The sequence below is a fragment of the Echinops telfairi genome, unplaced genomic scaffold, assembly GCF_000313985.2.
Source record: "Echinops telfairi isolate 266 unplaced genomic scaffold, ASM31398v2 ScPeMD7_7424;HRSCAF=8462, whole genome shotgun sequence".
NCBI classification, from domain to species: Eukaryota; Metazoa; Chordata; class Mammalia; order Afrosoricida; family Tenrecidae; genus Echinops; species Echinops telfairi.
In genome coordinates, this window is record NW_022111324.1 from 78568555 (window position 1) to 78585647 (window position 17093).

Sequence of the window (17093 nt, forward strand, 5' to 3'; positions counted from 1 at the left end):
CTGAGATGCTTACAACGCCACTGGACCCAAAGAGTTTCTACCCACTGGCTTGTGATCGTCCTGTATTTGGCTTCATTGCATGTGTTTCGTGAGTCTGAAGAGGACTTTATAGATTGGTATCAGACACATGGGCTAATATCAGACTTATGGCCTTGGACTGGACTGGGTTGGGATATTTTCTTAATGTACAATTGCTCTTGTATATACACCTCTTCCTTAGACACATATGTGTGTCTGTGAATTTGTTTCCCTAGTCTGTCTGTACTAACACAATTACTGATGATTAGAATGAGAAAGTTGAAAACAAACCAGAAAGATTTAGTAGTTGGAAAATATGGCCCTGATAGAAATGGAGCTGGAGATGATGACAGAATTTTGCAAGAACAATGAATTCATTTCAAATAGCTTTATTCAACAGCATAAATGGGGACTATATACGTGTGGACCTAGCCAGATACACAAGAATCAAATTAACTGTATCTGTGGAAAGGAACAATGAAGAAGCTCCACATCAACAGCTGAAATAAGGCCAAAGGCCAAGTACAGTCCAGACCATCAATTGCTCCTTTGTAAATCCAAGCTGAAATCAAAGAAAATTAAAGCAAGTCTCAGACAGCCAAACTACAACCTTGAGTATATTCCACCTGAATATCAGGAACATCAAGGCAGATTTAATGACACACTCAACTCTAATGAATGAAGATCTGTGGGGTTCTGGGATGAAATCAATAAAATCACACATTAAGAGAGAAAAGGGGACTTAAAAAGAAAAGAAAGACAAGACTAAAGTGGAGGTTAGAAGAGACTGTGAAACTGGTTCTTGGATGCGTAGTAGCTAAAGCAAATTGGAACAATGAAACAAAAGAACTGAAAGAAAATTTCATAGGACAGCAAAGCATAATGAAATGTGCAAAGGACTGGAGTCAGAAAGCCAAAAGAAAAAACATGCTCAGCATAAGTAGAGCTATGAAGAAAAAATTCAAGTGTTGAGTTAAATGTTAAAAGATTTTATGGCCAAAATATTGAATACTACATGAAGAATCAATAAAAGATGGAAAGAATACCCAATCACTGTACCAAAAAGAATAGTTTGACACTTAAGCTTTTAAAATGGTAGCACAGGATCAAGAACTGATGGTACTGAAGGAAGAAACCCAAGCTACAATGAAGGCATTAGGGGAAAACAAGTCTTCAGGACTTGACAGAATACCAATAGAAATTTTTTAGCAAGCTAATGAAGGACTGACTAAGTCAATGCCAAGAAATTTAGAAAAGACAGCAACCTGCCATATTGATGCCGATTCCAAAGAAAAATGGTGTAATGGTATTTGAAGACTAGTGAATAACATCATTAGTTTCACACACACGTAAAATTTTGCTCAAGATAATGCAAAGTCAGCTGTAGCACTACCTCACCAAAGAGCTGCCAGGAACTCAAACTGAATCAGAAGAGGATGTGGTTTGAAGGGTATCATTACTGACATCAGATGGATCTTGACTGGAAGCAGAAAACACCAGAAAAATGTTCACTTGCGTTTTCTTGACTATACAATAGCATTCAGTTATGTGGATCATACTAAACTATGGATAAATACTAGTGAAGGATGGGAATTTTAAAACATTTAGGTGTGCACTTTGATCAAAGCTGGATTATATGTAGAAGAATGGGGCATCAGATTGTCAGAGTAGATTATGAAAGAGCCAACTATATTTTGCCCACAGAAAATGCATTATGTAAAAACAGAAATAAATTAAAAATTAGAAGATGGAAAATGATACATTGTGCAAATTAATAATTGATAATAGTTATTAAGTGTTAAATTTGAGGCACCCTTGTGGGGTAGTGGCTACCCAGTGGGATGCTAAACCACAGGGTCAGCAGTTCTACAACCACCAGTGGCTCAGCAGGAGAAAGATGAGGCTTTCCACTCCTGTAAAGAGATCCACAAGGGTAGTTCTACACTGTCCTATAGAGGTGCTTTGAGTTGGAACGCACTGGATGGAGGAGTACAAATATGAATTAAGTGTTAAATTTTAGTACTAATACTAAGAAAGCTCTGGTAGCCATAAAGACTAATCAAAATATAATGATAATTTCAAATATGCATGCACCCAGCATGCACAGTTTCAAACAGGAGGTCTGGTGGCACAGTGGTAGTGCGTGGGGCTGTGATGCACACAGTCAGCAGTTTGAAACCACCCGCTGCTCTGCAGAAGGACGACGAGGCTATCTACGCTCATAAACAGCTACAGCCTTGGAAACTCAAAGCAGGCAGTTCTGTGTCCTACAGAGTCGCTATGAGTCTGCACGAACTCGATGGTGGTGAGTGAGCAAGCGGAATTTCAAAGGACACTAGACAAAATAAGACAGACTTGAAAAAGCTAAAAGACAAAACTACAAAAACAAATTACTGAATATTCCTATCTTATTAAGGAAATGGAATGGAAAACTAAAATTTCCTACAAAGATTCTACCAACCATTTTAAGGAATACTACCAATCCTACGCGTGCTCTTCTGTGACAGTGAAAAATGGAGCAGAGGCATCTCTTAGGGTAAAGAGTAATGCGACAAAGTGGAAGAGGCACTTGAGACCTGAATGTACGCATGAACCAAACATGCAACATTCTTTCCCTCGTGGACTCCACTTGTGTGAGTTCCCTCTCCCTCATTCTACTGATGGAGAAAATTCACAAAACTAAAGATAATACATGTCTCTTATAGACTTTTAAATAATGTATTCTCTAAAAAAATACGTAATATTACACATATTACAACTACTAGTACCTATAATCTAGTCTGCACTTAACCTCTCTGGGCTCAGTTCTCTTCAATCCAAATACTTTTCTTTAAAGACATGTATTTATGAATAAGGAAAATTTTTTATAATAAGGGAAATTAATTCTTAATTGTCATGGTTTAGATGACGTTACTTTCCTGTTATTCAGACCTACGATCCTGTTTTATGATTTCTTTGGTTTTGAGTTTGCTTTGTTTTTTTTAGTGGAAGAGTAAAATTTATTGATGGATTAAAAATTAAAATGACAGTAAAGAACAATCATTAAATTCTTCTGGAACTCTATTTTTCTTCTCATTTTAAGCAAAAAAAACATAAAATCATAGACTGTTAGTTAGCTAGTCATTTTAGCCACTTCAACAAAGACTGCATGCAGTTTCACAGCATTAAATATTTATTTTTCTGAAACCCTAAAATGAAGGTTTTCATTTTTGTATTGACCTCAAAGGCTAATGGAAAGACCTACACTGGTTGGATCAGAGCTTCTTGTCCTCTTTCTGCCACCCTGGTATTTGGCTAATTCTGCTTGTAATACTTTCACTTCAGATCTTTTTTGTTCTAATGCAGCATAAAGTGAAGTAACCTGTATGGTTAGTTCATTCTTGATCCTCTGATTCAGCAACTTGAAGAAATATGTCTGCTTTATCTTTCATTTCACATTTTCAATAACTGTGCATGTCTTGCCTTTACTTCTGTATACTTTGCCTCCCACTGAGTGATCACACTTTTTAGCTTCTGGATTTCAGTATCTTTCAAGTTCCAACTTTATTCTTTCAATTCTTCCAACTTTCAGAACCACGTCCTGAGCTGTTCCTGAGTTGCACAATTATCTGTTCCATCATATTCTGTTAGCTGTTCCCTTTTTTCTCTAAGAATTTTATGAACGTCATCTTCCAGTATATTGAAGAGCCCTCCATCATGTGATAAAGTCTGAGAAGGACTCAATTCCCCCGACTTTTTACTAATGTCCTCTTCAGGTTGAAAAGCTTTTAGTGCGACTGCGAGTGGGGAGTCTTTCTTTTATCTTCTTAATGCATGCCCCTGGACTGAGCTGGAGCATACTTGGCATTTGCATACTCCTCTTTGTGCTCTTCATATTCTGCTTTACTTAGCAACACTGCCTTCTCAGGATCTGCTTCAAACATTTCAGATGTCAGCTGCTCATCTCTGTCTCCATGCTCGCCAATTTTCTTCTCGTGAATTCTTCGGTACTTGGTTGGACAATGAAAGCTCGTGTTGGGTGTTACAAATGGCATGGAATGCTTCTGGGGATTCTTCTCAAAAGCAAGATTTCTAAGCTCATTTGCGTCACTCTTCTGTTGTTCCTTCTTTATGCTTTTCTCTCTCTTTTTCACATTTGTAGTTGATCTGCTTCCCAACGTCAAGACTATCCAGTGTTCCAAATTTTGCCTTTTCCGGGCTCAGAATCAGAACCACTGCCACTATCTACTTGTAACAGCAAAATGAGAAGCAGTAATGGGAACAGAGCTGAGTACTGCTGGTTTCACTGTAAATATTATTCTTTTAAAATATTTCTGTCACGAATAAATTCCTCATTAGTGGATGAAAGCCAAAATTCACCCATAGCTGTTAGCTGATTCTCCACAACTTATTTGCACCAAGTACACCGAAAAAGAAATAGGGCATGATTAAGAGACCTAACTCCAGCACAGAAGTGGCTTCAAAATGGGTCTACTATCACTGTGTTTTTATTTTTGGTGGTTTGGTTTTTTTTTGGAGGTTAATCAAGTATCTTACTTAACCAATGTGATGTACCCAAAGATGTTTTTTTTTGTTTGTTTGTTTTTTAAACATTTTATTAGGGGCTCATACAACTGTTATCCCAATCCATACACACATCAATTGTGTAAAGCGTATTTGTACATCATTTCTCAAAACATTTTCTCTCCATTTAAACCCCCCGACATTAGGTCCTCATTTTTCCCCTCCCTCCCCGCTCCCCCCTCCCACATGAGCCCTTGATAGTTTATAAATGGGTATTTTGTCATATCTTGCCCTGTCTGACAAAGATGTTTACAGTAAGTAACAGATCCAAATAATCTACAATGAAGAATATTAAACCCTTATGTCATGTGTCACTATATATTTTTTTCTGACTGGCTGATATCAGTATGTTTATATCTACACAGGGTCAAACCAACTAGTTGATTTGTACATTGACATTACGCTACTCAAAAGTCAGGAACAAAGTATTTCTTATTCTGCAATCCTAAATTGTAGAATCCTGATTAAGGTACCAAATTTCACATAGCAGACTTAGAAAGTTCTGAAGATAATAATCTTTCTTCATCTAACATCTAATACTCCATTGCTTCACTTATCTTCAAGGCAGGGACAATGAATACCAGAAGATTATACATAAAAACCCTAAGAGGGGTATATACAGTTAATGAGAAATGCATATGAGCATCAAAAATACTATAAACGTACTTCACACAAATGTAATATTTTTCTTATCTAGGAGACTATCAGTAAGAGTAATTAAACATCAATACTACTATATTACTACAAACAGCATTGTAATAGTAATATATCAAAATTCTAAAACAAATTAGTAACCATAAAAAATATGCTAAGCTATTTAGGTGGCAGATGGAGAGAACATTTTTTTTTAATCAGATGCTTAAAATGGGAAACAAAAGTGGCAAACTTATAATGTTCTTCTTCAAAAAACAAAACAAAACTCCTTTTATCTTTAACCAAGTTGCAAATTATGATTGTAAAGCTTTCTTTGTTTTTTTTGCCTTGGTTAGGCATCTATGCTACCTATTATTCTGAAAATATACATGGTCAATTTTGTCACACACACACACAGTAACTATACTAAGTACTATGAGAGCTACAAAAAAAGCTTCAGTATAAATACAATTATTTATTATTTACATCGTATTTGCTCAATAAAAGCAACATAGTTCTGAGAAACTTCTCATAAGAGTAAATTAAATCTTTTTCATCAAAGAAATGTTAACAATTCAAATACTGTAAAATACTGAAAATGTTACTGCAATGTGTAGCATTCCTATAACCCAATCATCTATCTTTCTCCTTCAGCAGAGAAAATAGTTTCTCAGTAGGAAGTTAGATCTTTATGATAATTATCATACCCTCAGTATTAAAATCTACAATTCACAGCGGAAAAAAAATGTTGTGTTAAAGTAAAAATGAAAAGAAAATACAGTATTACTGTTGTTGTTGTCAGCTGCTGTCAGGTCATCTCCAACTCACGGCAAACCCAAGCACAATGGAGCAAATGGTGCTGGGTGCTGAGCCATCCCTGTACTGGTTGCAGGCTGAACTGTTAGAAACCACAGGGTCTTCTTTGGCTGACTCTTAAAAGTAGATTGCCAGGCCTGTCCTTCTGATTCATATCTTCATAGTTTAAATTAATGAACATCCTTAGTTTAGCATAAGCAAAAGTGATTTATAAAAACGACTTTACTGAATTGATGTAACACACAGGCCTCTAGTCTGCGATTCTTATTTGACGTCTGTACTACGCTAGGGAAGACCATTAAGAGCCTGGATGAGGTTGTCAATGAAATGGAGGTCAATGCAAAACTGAGAGCAGCTGTTCCCTCAGGACTCAAGCATATTTAAAAATAATTTAAAAGTTCAAATCAATTTTCAGAAGTTTCCAACATGATTTATAATTTTTATTTCATTTGCAAATGTAGTTTCCTAATCATGTCACAGCTACGAAAATTCTATCAGAATAACAAGTTGTTAGTCTTACTGTGGTGGTTTGAATATTGCTGTGATCATGGAAGCTATGTCACGTGTATTTCAAATACCTGCAAAGTGAGCTGGTTTCAGCATAGCTTCCAGACTACAGAAAGACTACTAAGAAAGAAAAAGGTACACATTTCAAGGGAATTAGTCACTGAAAAGCTTATGAATAGAACAGAACACTGTCAGATACTGAAAACCTCATGAACAGTGGTACAAATTTGTCAGACATAGACGAAGCTTACTCTGCCAGAATGGTAAATTTAAGAAGAAAGGCATCACATTAATTTAAAAAGAACATTTCAAGATCCACCTTGAAGTAGTTTGCTGCCTATGATAGGATAATACCTATATTACCTGTGTATATATCCGGAAATCCAGTCATCATACCTAGTATTCAAATTGACACATCAATCACTAAACCTAGTGATAAAAAACTGAAGAATGTTAACAACATGTGCAGTCAAGGCGCATTGACAACTACAGATGACTGGAATGGGAAAACTGCAGGGCGCCACGGTTGGAAAACACGGTCTTGATGACAGAAATGAAGACGCTGAAGAGGACACGACAGTCTGCAAGCCCAACAAATTTCTTCATTGCAAATACCTTTTCTCAGCCGCATAAACTGTAACTATATTTGTGCACGTCTCTAGATGGAATACACAGAAATCGAATTGACTACATAAATGGGAAGAGACCATGGAGAAGTTCAATATCAGCAGCTAAAACCAGGTCAAGGGCTGACTGTGGAACAGATCATCACTTGCTCATATGTAAGTTCAGATTGAAGCTATAAAGAATTCGAACACGTCCATGAGAGGCAAAATACAAACTTGAGTTCATCACACTTGAATTTCAGAAACATCTCAAGAACAGACTTGACACTCTGGACACTAATGACAGAAAACCTGATGTGCTGTGAAATGACATCATACGCATCACACATGAAGAAAGCAAAAGGTCATTGTAAAGATAAGAAAAAAAGACCCAGGTGGATGTCAGAAGACTCTGAAATGTGCTTGATCATAAAACACCTAAGGCAAAGGGAAGAAACAGTGAAGTAAAATAATTGAACAGATGAGCAACGAAGTCCATAGGGAATACCAAAAACAGACTTTAGCACCCCATCAGACTCGACCAGAAAACACTCTTAAAGGTCAACAAACAGACCTTGAACTATTTTACAGGCTTTTCTTTTTTGTGTGGCTGGTTTTGTTGTTGTTATTGTTTTGTTTTCTTTTGTTGCTTTGTTTTGCTCTGTCCTGTTTTTGTGCATATTATTATCTCTGCAGGTCTATCTAGATAAGATAGGTGGGATAAACAATCCGGAGGAGAAAACAATGAGAACATTGGTTTCAGGGGGACATGGGAGAGGGGAAGGTGGGGGAAAGGAAGTGGTGTTGACTAACCCAGGGTCAAGGGAACAACAAGTGATCCAAAATCAGTGGCAAGGAGGGTGTAAGAGGCCTGGTAGGGCTTGATCAAGGGCAATGTAACTGAGAGAAATTACTGAAAACCAAATGAAGGCTGAGCATGATAGTGGGACAAGAGGAAAGTAAAAGGAAATAGAGGAAGGAACTAGGAGGCAAAGAGCATGTATAGAGGTCCAAATACAGGCATGTACATATGTAAATATATTTATATATGACGATGGGGAAATAGATCTATGTGCATATATTTATAGGTTCAGTATTTAGTAGATAGACATTGGGCCTCTACTCTAGTACTCCCTCAACACAAGAACACTTTGTTCTATTAAACTGGCATTCCACGATGTTCACCTTCCCAACATGATCGCTGAAGGTGATAAGGTTGTTTTGTAAAAAATTTAAATTCATAACTTTGAAAAACAATTCTGAGTTTTTGGGGGTACCCCCTTATATACTGCAAGAGCACAATGAAGTATTCTGGAATTCCCATTCTTCTCAAGACTATCCATAGTGTGTTATGATCCACACAATCGAATGCCAGTGTAGAATCAATAAAACACAAGCTCACATTTTCCTGGTATTCTATGCTTTCATCCAAGATTCATCTGACATCAGCAATTAACATCCCATGTTTCAAGTCTCCTTCTGAATCAAGCTTGAATTTCTGGCAGCCCCTGGTTAATGTACACTTAAGTTGAAACACTTCCGTTGGTTTTCTGTCAATTCCCGGAACCTAGTTTTTGGTTAATGCCTTCACTACATGCAGTTTGGGACCATTAGTACCATTAGTTCTTGATCATATGCTACCTACTGAAAAACTGGAATGTAGCCTAGTTATGCTATTACAATCCACTCTACATAGGTTTACTCAAAGTTAACAGACAAAACTGGTCATTAAATGCTTTCGTCTGATAAATTTGATAAGGTTGTTTAAGTAAATATAGTTGTTCCCTTACCAATATGAGCTCTGTCAGATATGATAAGTCTTTTTTCCCAGCCTTCTAAACCTAGAGAGAAATAAAAAGATGCATTTAATTGAACATTTTGTACAGAAAAATTTTAACCATAATTTCTTTATCAATACACTGTCAATACATTGTCTGTTTTCAATGATGGACCAAATCACATTAGTCTATTTTCTACAGCAGAAGAACATACTTAAGAACCTTCCTGCCTGTCATTCATACACAGACTCACTCACAGACCTACCTTTTCAGGTGTTTTGTTCTAAAGAGCACCAGCCTACAACCTAGCAAAATCCACACAAAGTATTTCTAGAAGTTTGAAAGGTAAATAGTAGAAAACTGCTTTCTTTAACTGGGGGTAGTGGGAAAGGACAAATTCAATAGAATAAGAATAATTTTGAGAATGGCATCTTTTGCCAAAAGGCAATTATAGAATGTGTGAGTAAACTAAGAAACCTCCTAATTAAATCCTCAAAAGCACTCTATTACTTCATGCATCACAATGACCTATAATTATTTATTTATTAGCCTGCCTCTCCCTATAAACTATTGAGTGCTTGAGGGCAAAAGGCATGAGTTTTCATTCATACCACGAGGCCATGAAGGTAGTTACATGTTGGTGGTAGGTTTCAAATGTATTTTATCATTGGCTCTGAAGTTTATATCCTATTCTTTCCAAACCAAGATCTGGCTTAGAGAGCCCGAGTAGTACAGTGGGTTAGGTAGTAAGTTGGCAACCACACAAGGCCAGCAGTTCAAAACCAAGTGCCACTGCACACAAGAGACAGAGGGGATTTTCTATTCCTGTGAAGATTTACAGTCTCAGAAACACACAAGGGCAATTCTACACTGAACTATTGGATTGCTATGATTCAGAATCAAGTTGAAGACAATAAATTTGGGTTTTGGGTAGTTATGATAAAGCTTGCAGTAATTTTAGGTACCCCAATTTAAAGTTTGCAGATTATCACTGTGTTAACAATGATAAGAAGTGGGAAGTCAAAAAGTTCACAGGCAAACTCTATTATCTTTCAATTCCAGTTTTCCACAAACTTTTTGAAACCCCCTCATATTTGTTTTTTGCTTAACACTAATAAAAAAGAATCAAATTCAATAACCAACATTTTACATGTTTGTCCTACAACCTGCAACTTCATAATGTATTACTAACACCAAAAATTGTTAAATTTGTCTGGCATGAACTCCTAATACAATTCTAACCAAAAAAATTATTAGTTGCACATCAAGGAAAATAGATTCATTCCTTCATACCTTTTCCTTTTTTAACATTTTTCTCTGCTTCCTCAAACAATCCAGGGAGATGAATTACCACACCATTTCCTAAAGGAGAACCCACAAACATCTATAAACATAAACATGTAATATTATAATAAAGACATCTATGCATTGGTTGCTAGGTGCTGTCAAGAGGATTTTAACTCACAGCAACTTCAGGTGGCAGAGTAGAGCCTATCCTAATGGGATTTCCAGGTTGTAATGTTACAACACTGGTCTCTTCTGACAACCAAGTACCAGACCAAAGTTGCGCCATCCTTGCCTCTACGGAGCACTCTGGTTGTACTTCTTCTGAGATAGATTTGTTGGTTCATTTGGTAGTCCATGGTGTTTTCAATATTCTTTACCAGCACTGTAATTCAAATGCATGGATTTTTCTTTGGTCTTCCTTAATCAATGTCTAACTTTCACAGGCATATGTGGCAACTGAAAATACCATGGTTTCAGTCCTTAGTCCTTAAAGTAACATCCTTGATTTTGAAAACTTTATAGAGATCTCCTGCAACTGGTAACCAATGCAAAGCATTGTTGGGTCTCTTGACTGCTGCTTCCATGAGCACTGATTATGAATTCAAGCAAGACGAAATCCTTGATAACGTCAATGTTTTCTCTCTCCAGGAGAGACTAGTCACTGGAGAAGAGCACCATGCTTGGGACTCCAGTGGGATAGTGAAAAAGAAGCTTTCAACAAGATGGGTTGACACAGTGGCTGCATCGATGAACTCAAACATAGAACAATTGTGAGAATGGCGTAGGAGCGGGCAGGGTTTTGTTCTGTTGGACATAAGGTAGCTATGAGTTATGACGGTCTTGACGGCACCTTATAACGTAAGAACAATGTTACAAGAGCAGATCTCCTGGTCTTTTCTTCTGCCGAGTGGCTGGGTAAGTTCTACCCACCAACCTTTCTGCTAATGACCAAATACTCAGCCATTATACCACCACATATGTTATACTATAATACAGGCATTAATTATCTTTTCTTTTAAAAAGTATAGGAATGAGACAGATTAATGGGACATTCTGATTTTATCAAGAAACTAGCACAGAAATGATTTTTAAGTTTTCAGTAGTGGAACATAATGACATAATATAATTGATACATAGAGTCCTGCTGGTATGATGGGTTACATGTTGGGCTGCTAACCTCAAGGTCAGCAGTTTGAATCCACTAGACACTCCAAACGAGAAAGATGAGACTTTCTGCTCCCATAAAGATTTACACCCTTGGAAAACCAAAAGGGAAGTTCTACTACAGTCTAAAGCAGGCGTCCTCAAACTACAGCCCCCGGGCCACATGCGGCCTGCCGAGGACATTTATCCAGCCCGCCGGGTGTTTTTGCCCCATTTGATTTTTCACTCAAAATAAGATATGTGCAGTGTGCACAGGAATTTGTTCATAGTTTTTTTAACTATAGTCCGGCCCTCCAACGGGTCTGAGGGACAGTGAACTGGCCCCCTGTTTAAAAAGTTTGAGGACCCCTGGTCTAAAGCATTGCTAAGAGTCAGGAACAATTTGACTGCAGTGAGTTGTTCAATTTTTTTTTTAAATAATAGAATATAAAACCAAAATTATACTTAACATTTTCACATTTATCCCTGAAGCAAGTTAGTTATTTTTAAAGAAACTAGTTATGTAGCTTTAGGCAGGTCAAACCAGAGCATAAAAGAATAGTAGACTCTACATGTCTTTCAAGTTGAAGAATCACACTCAATTAGTGCAAATAAAACCAACTAACATTTCTTACAAATGAGAAAATATCAGTGTACCACAGGTAGTCGGATTCATTCTATATAACATGTCCCTACTGTATTTTTTACTCAGGTTCATAATCAAAGTACTTGAAATCCTAATTTGATCATATTTCTTAATAGAATTAAGACTGCCGACAATCACAGATATGCAAATGCAAAGTAATCATCCCAAAAGTAGCACTATAAAAATGTCCAAAAGACTTCAAGAGCCAAAATTAGGTATGTTCCAGAAGCAACATGGCCACCATGTGTAAGAGATACATAAACTGATTGGTGAGAAATGAAATCAGTTTTGAATAAAAATGAATACCATTATCATTTGCGGGGAAAAATTCCCCAAGCAGTTCAGTTAACAATATGTACTTACCAATGAATGCAGTTATGTTGGGATTAATTATTCCACTGGGTAAAAGATGAAAATCATATTCTACAGAATCTACAACAACTGTATGGCCAGCATTATTTCCTCCCTGAAACATAACATAAGTGAAAAATGAGCCTAACACAATTAATGACAGATAATACATCTCCTTCCTGACTGAATTAATAATAATTTCTGTTAATGTGTCACTTAAGAAATGTAAATACTTGTAGTCAGAACCAGTCCAGGAAACTGGTTTCAGAATTGTTTGGCTGTCTTTCCCTCCATTCACAATAGAGCACAATTGGTACTTGCATGATCATTCCTGAAATACAGTAATCTGAAAATTAGAGAGTTCCTGTCCCAGGAAGATAGGAAGACATGCTCCTAATATTTGTAACAATTATCTACATAGTAATACCTCTCAGAGATGCATAATTATATAATTACTTTAATTTGATGTACATATTCATATAATTCCCACAGTCTTACTACTGTGCCAAGCAACTTTATGACCTGAAGTTTGTGTTCTTACATGAATGACATCATGTAAGATGTCAAGAAATTTCTCAACCAAGCAATCCAAGTAACTACATTCCCCCAAATATTGGTTATCTTGAGGTTCTAATCTATCAATTTATAAAACTCTCTTATGAGATTGGTTAGTGACAGGTCCCTGGAACCTACTCAACTTGGGCTAAAATAATACCCTTAGGACAAGGGATCTCTAAAGCTGAGAGTCATACTACAAACCTATGATGAATCTTTGACTTTATAAAGTTAGCATATGCATAATCAATATGAAAGGTCAAATCATAAGAGGTCCAAGGTTACTGAGGATTAAGAGGTAATTTAAACATAAAGACACATATAGTCTTATTCCATCTATATAAGTGGTAGCAAACAATGCATACGCTGCTGGCTTTTTTCACTCAATAAATCTTATTGCTTATTCCATAATCATCCTTTTAACTGTTGTACTGTATTCCTTTGCGCATATGTGTAAAATTTATTAAATTAAAAGGTATTTCTTGCTATTACAATGTTTCCACAAATGACCTAGTACATATTATTTTACATGTGTGTAAATTTAACATCCACTCTGATATAATCTGATATAATCCTAAAACATAATATACCAAAGGAGCATATTGGCTTTAACTTAATTTTCTTAAAATAACTCACTAAAGAAAATTCTTGTTTTTATGGTTTGTTTTCTTCAATTTCCTTCACTGTAAACTATTCTTTACTCTAATTCTCATGGCAATATTAGGCTTTTTTCTCCTACATTTCTGTGATTAGGGAAACTGTCTCTGATGAGCCACGAGAGGAAAACCATCAACCTTGAAGACCGAAGAAACTGTGGCTGAGTCTAGAAACAGGTGGGAGGAGAGAGGAGGATCACCACTGCTGTGATCGCCACAGAAGATGCGGTCTCACACAGGTTGGCACTTTCAGTTTTACGTGAAAAGCGTGGCCTCAGCAAGCTTTTGTCTGGATGCGTACCCAAAGCGCGGCTCGAAGATGAACTCGTTCAAGGAGCTGCTTCCATCTGGATTTCAACCAAGATCAAAACGGACAGAGACAATTTTACGTAACAAATCGTAACCAGGAAGGAGTCTTAGGTATACCAAGTCAGTCCAGAGAGCAAGGTCCCATGCACACAGTGCTTCTGCGGGGATCTGCAGGGCCAGTTAAATTCACGGCAGAGAAGTAAGCTCATAAGGTTATGGGAACAGGTTTTTTTAGAGATTTCAAAAAGGTAATCTTGATAGATTTTCTCAAAGGCCACAGGATGAACTCAGGGGCTTATTATGAAGGAGGAGTTTTAAGAAAATGGAAAATTGCACTGCTCAGAAACGGCCAGGAAATTTCTTCGGAGGAATTTGTTTCCAACACCACAACAATTGCACCTGATTATTCTGCATGGCAGCCGGGCTGTCCTACAACAATATCACTGGGAGACCTTACCCCATCCACCCACAGCCCTGATCTTACTCTTCAGACTTCTTTTTGTTCCCCAAACTCAAAAGAACATTGTAAAGGGACACAACGTGAGGCCCCTGAGGATGCCCCACTGCCATCTTGACGTGGTTTAATTTGAAGATCACAGAACTCCTTAAGGAAGGCTAGAGACGGAAATACCACCTTCAGAAGTATATAGACCTAGATAGAAGATACATTGAGAAATTAATGTATTCATATTTTCATTGTTTTGTTTAATAAAAAATGATTCTTTGGCTTACAGCAATACTTTGACTTATCCTCATATTTCATAAAATACGATAGTTAAAGCGTCAAATTTGAAGTGTCTATTTGGAAGAAGTGACCTAGACTAAAATTACATGATCTTTGCAAAATCCATCTCAAGAGCTCAAACAATTTTTTTTAAACATGTTTTTCCTAGTACAAGGAGGGGTCTTATGTATAAACAGATAGCAAAATAAAGAGGTTTCATACATGAAGAGCATCAATGCTAGCCACCACCTCACCTGCTTTCCTAACAAACCGATCCACTGCCATCTCCTCAGTTCTCACTCATAGTGACCCTCATGGATAATGTGTACGTTTCCATCTTTGTGATGAAGCTGCTTCTCACAGGGCAGATCTATGTAGTATGCTCCAGGATAAGAGTAGATTTCATCATGTTTACCCATTCTTTATAATAACACTGGGGAGATATGATGGGTTATATAAATACTTGGCGATACCTATCTCCTATCTGGGTACACACACGTAGTGTAGTGAGTTAGTTACACACTGGGCTGCTAATTAGAAGTTCAAATCCACTAGTTGGAATTGGAATAGATAAAGAGGTTGGAATTAACTTGAATGAGAGTGAGTATTGGGAACACACGCATTTATATCTACTTTTACTGTCATTGAGTTGATTCTGACTCACAGTGACTGCAGGACATTTCTGAGAATGGGTCTGTGAGACTATCTTAACGGAAATAGAAAACCTCATCTTTCTCCCTCAGAGTGGTAGGTGGGTTCAAACTGCTCACTTTGTGGTTAGCAGCCCAACTCATAACCCACCACACTACCAGAGCTCCTTCAACTTTTAACATGAACATACAATTCCCCAAGCCACACTTGTTTTCATATATATAATATATATATTGTTACTTGGCACAACTTCTTGCTGTTTTGCTAAATTCCCAGTTACACATGTAGCTTGTTACAAATACTTCGATCATAGTTGTATGTACTATACCAAATGAAACCAGTGGTCATTGATTCCAACTCATAACCCCATAAGGAAAGGGCAGAACAGCCCCCATAGTTTCAAAGCAACTGACACATCTTTCTCGGTGGAGTGGCTGCTGGGCTCAAACCTCCCACTCCTCTTGGTTAACAGTTGAGCTCTGTAACCTTGGAGCACCAGAGCTGTGATGTTCTGTATAAATAGAATGTGCTCATTATTCATTTTCATGGGATGAAAAAGGCTATGAGATCAGTGTTGTTTTCCAGATCAAAAATGCCAATATGGAAAATATCCTTAATGATTCAAAGGTATTTTAGAATCTCTTTTTAACCATTTTAAATTTTGAAAGATACACAAACAAAAAACCCTATTTAAATCCTAATTTTATACAGAACAACATTAGAAGTCTAGAAAGTTTTACTGTTTTGGAAGTAATTTACCAGCAAGCACAACCCAGAACTATTATTGCATTTCTTATTTTCTCATATGAAAGAAAGCCCAGGTCATCTATAGCTTTTATATGACCAGCCCATCTTATTTTCCCTTACTTTGCAAATCTTGGTAATCATTCATCTGGCCACAGTGATTAACTTAACCAGAGGAAAGCTGAGTCAACCTAAACCAATCAGAATCTCTCTTGAGAATTTGATTTTGAGTAGAAATGAAGTCAAGAGATGCTGCTATCTTGCGGAGCATCCTTAAGAGAAAGACTGCGGTTCTGAATTACTTTCCTTCAAACATAGTCCTCCCCCTGTGCTTTTTCAATTGCTTACAAAGAATCCAAATGACTCACAAAACAAAATCATTGCAACGTGGTCTGGCGATATCTTGCTGAGTTCACATTTTGCACCAGTAATAACTGAATATGAAAATGATCACTGTGGGATGTTAACAGCATTGAAGGTATCAAGGGTAATCCTTTTAAAAGGACATAGTACCACAGGACACAGGGGTGATATCATTAGTTTGTTGTTTTGCAACTGTCTTCAATTTTTCCACATATACTTTTATCTTTCTACTTTCAGTTTAATCAGAAGACAAGTGTTTTGATTTTGATATTTTTTCACGGCTCCTTGGAATCAGAGCCTGTCAAGTTCAACTCTAGAACAAAAATCTGGATCAGGAAATGTTGGTATGTGTTTCTCATTAAGAAGCTCCATCATGAGGCAGTCAGGGTGCAATCTAACAATGATGAAAAATACAACTTTCCTCTAGTTCCTAAATGTTTCCTCCCAGTTCCCACTACCATGACTCAAATTCGACCTTGCAAGTCTGGCTAGACCAGAGGATGTACACTGGTACAGATAGGAACTGAAAATACAGGGAATCCAGGGCGGATGAGCCCTACAGGACCAGTGGTGTGAGTGGCAAAACAGGGAGGGTAGAGGGAGAGTGGGTAGGAAAGAGGGAACCGTTTACAAGGAACTATATGTGACCTCCTCCCTGGGAGACGGACAACCGAAAAGTGGTGAAGGGAGAAGTCGGACAGGGCAAGATATGACAAAATACCCATTTGTAAACTATCAAGGGCT

General features: G+C 37.2%; 1 protein-coding gene and 1 pseudogene across 1 annotated transcript in view; both read right to left on the reverse strand.

Moving 5' to 3' along the window:
• The window catches only part of ADSS2 (adenylosuccinate synthase 2), a 51965-nt gene that overhangs the window by 23246 nt on the left and 11626 nt on the right, over positions 1-17093 (reverse strand). Inside the window, exons 2-4 of the mRNA XM_004699956.3 lie at positions 12360-12462; positions 10214-10282; positions 8933-8983 (exon numbers count right to left, since the gene is read on the reverse strand). Coding sequence (XP_004700013.1) covers positions 8933-8983; positions 10214-10282; positions 12360-12462 — 223 coding nt within the window. The remainder of the gene's footprint in view (positions 1-8932; positions 8984-10213; positions 10283-12359; positions 12463-17093) is intronic.
• On the reverse strand, positions 3239-6928 carry LOC105978345 (annotated as a pseudogene).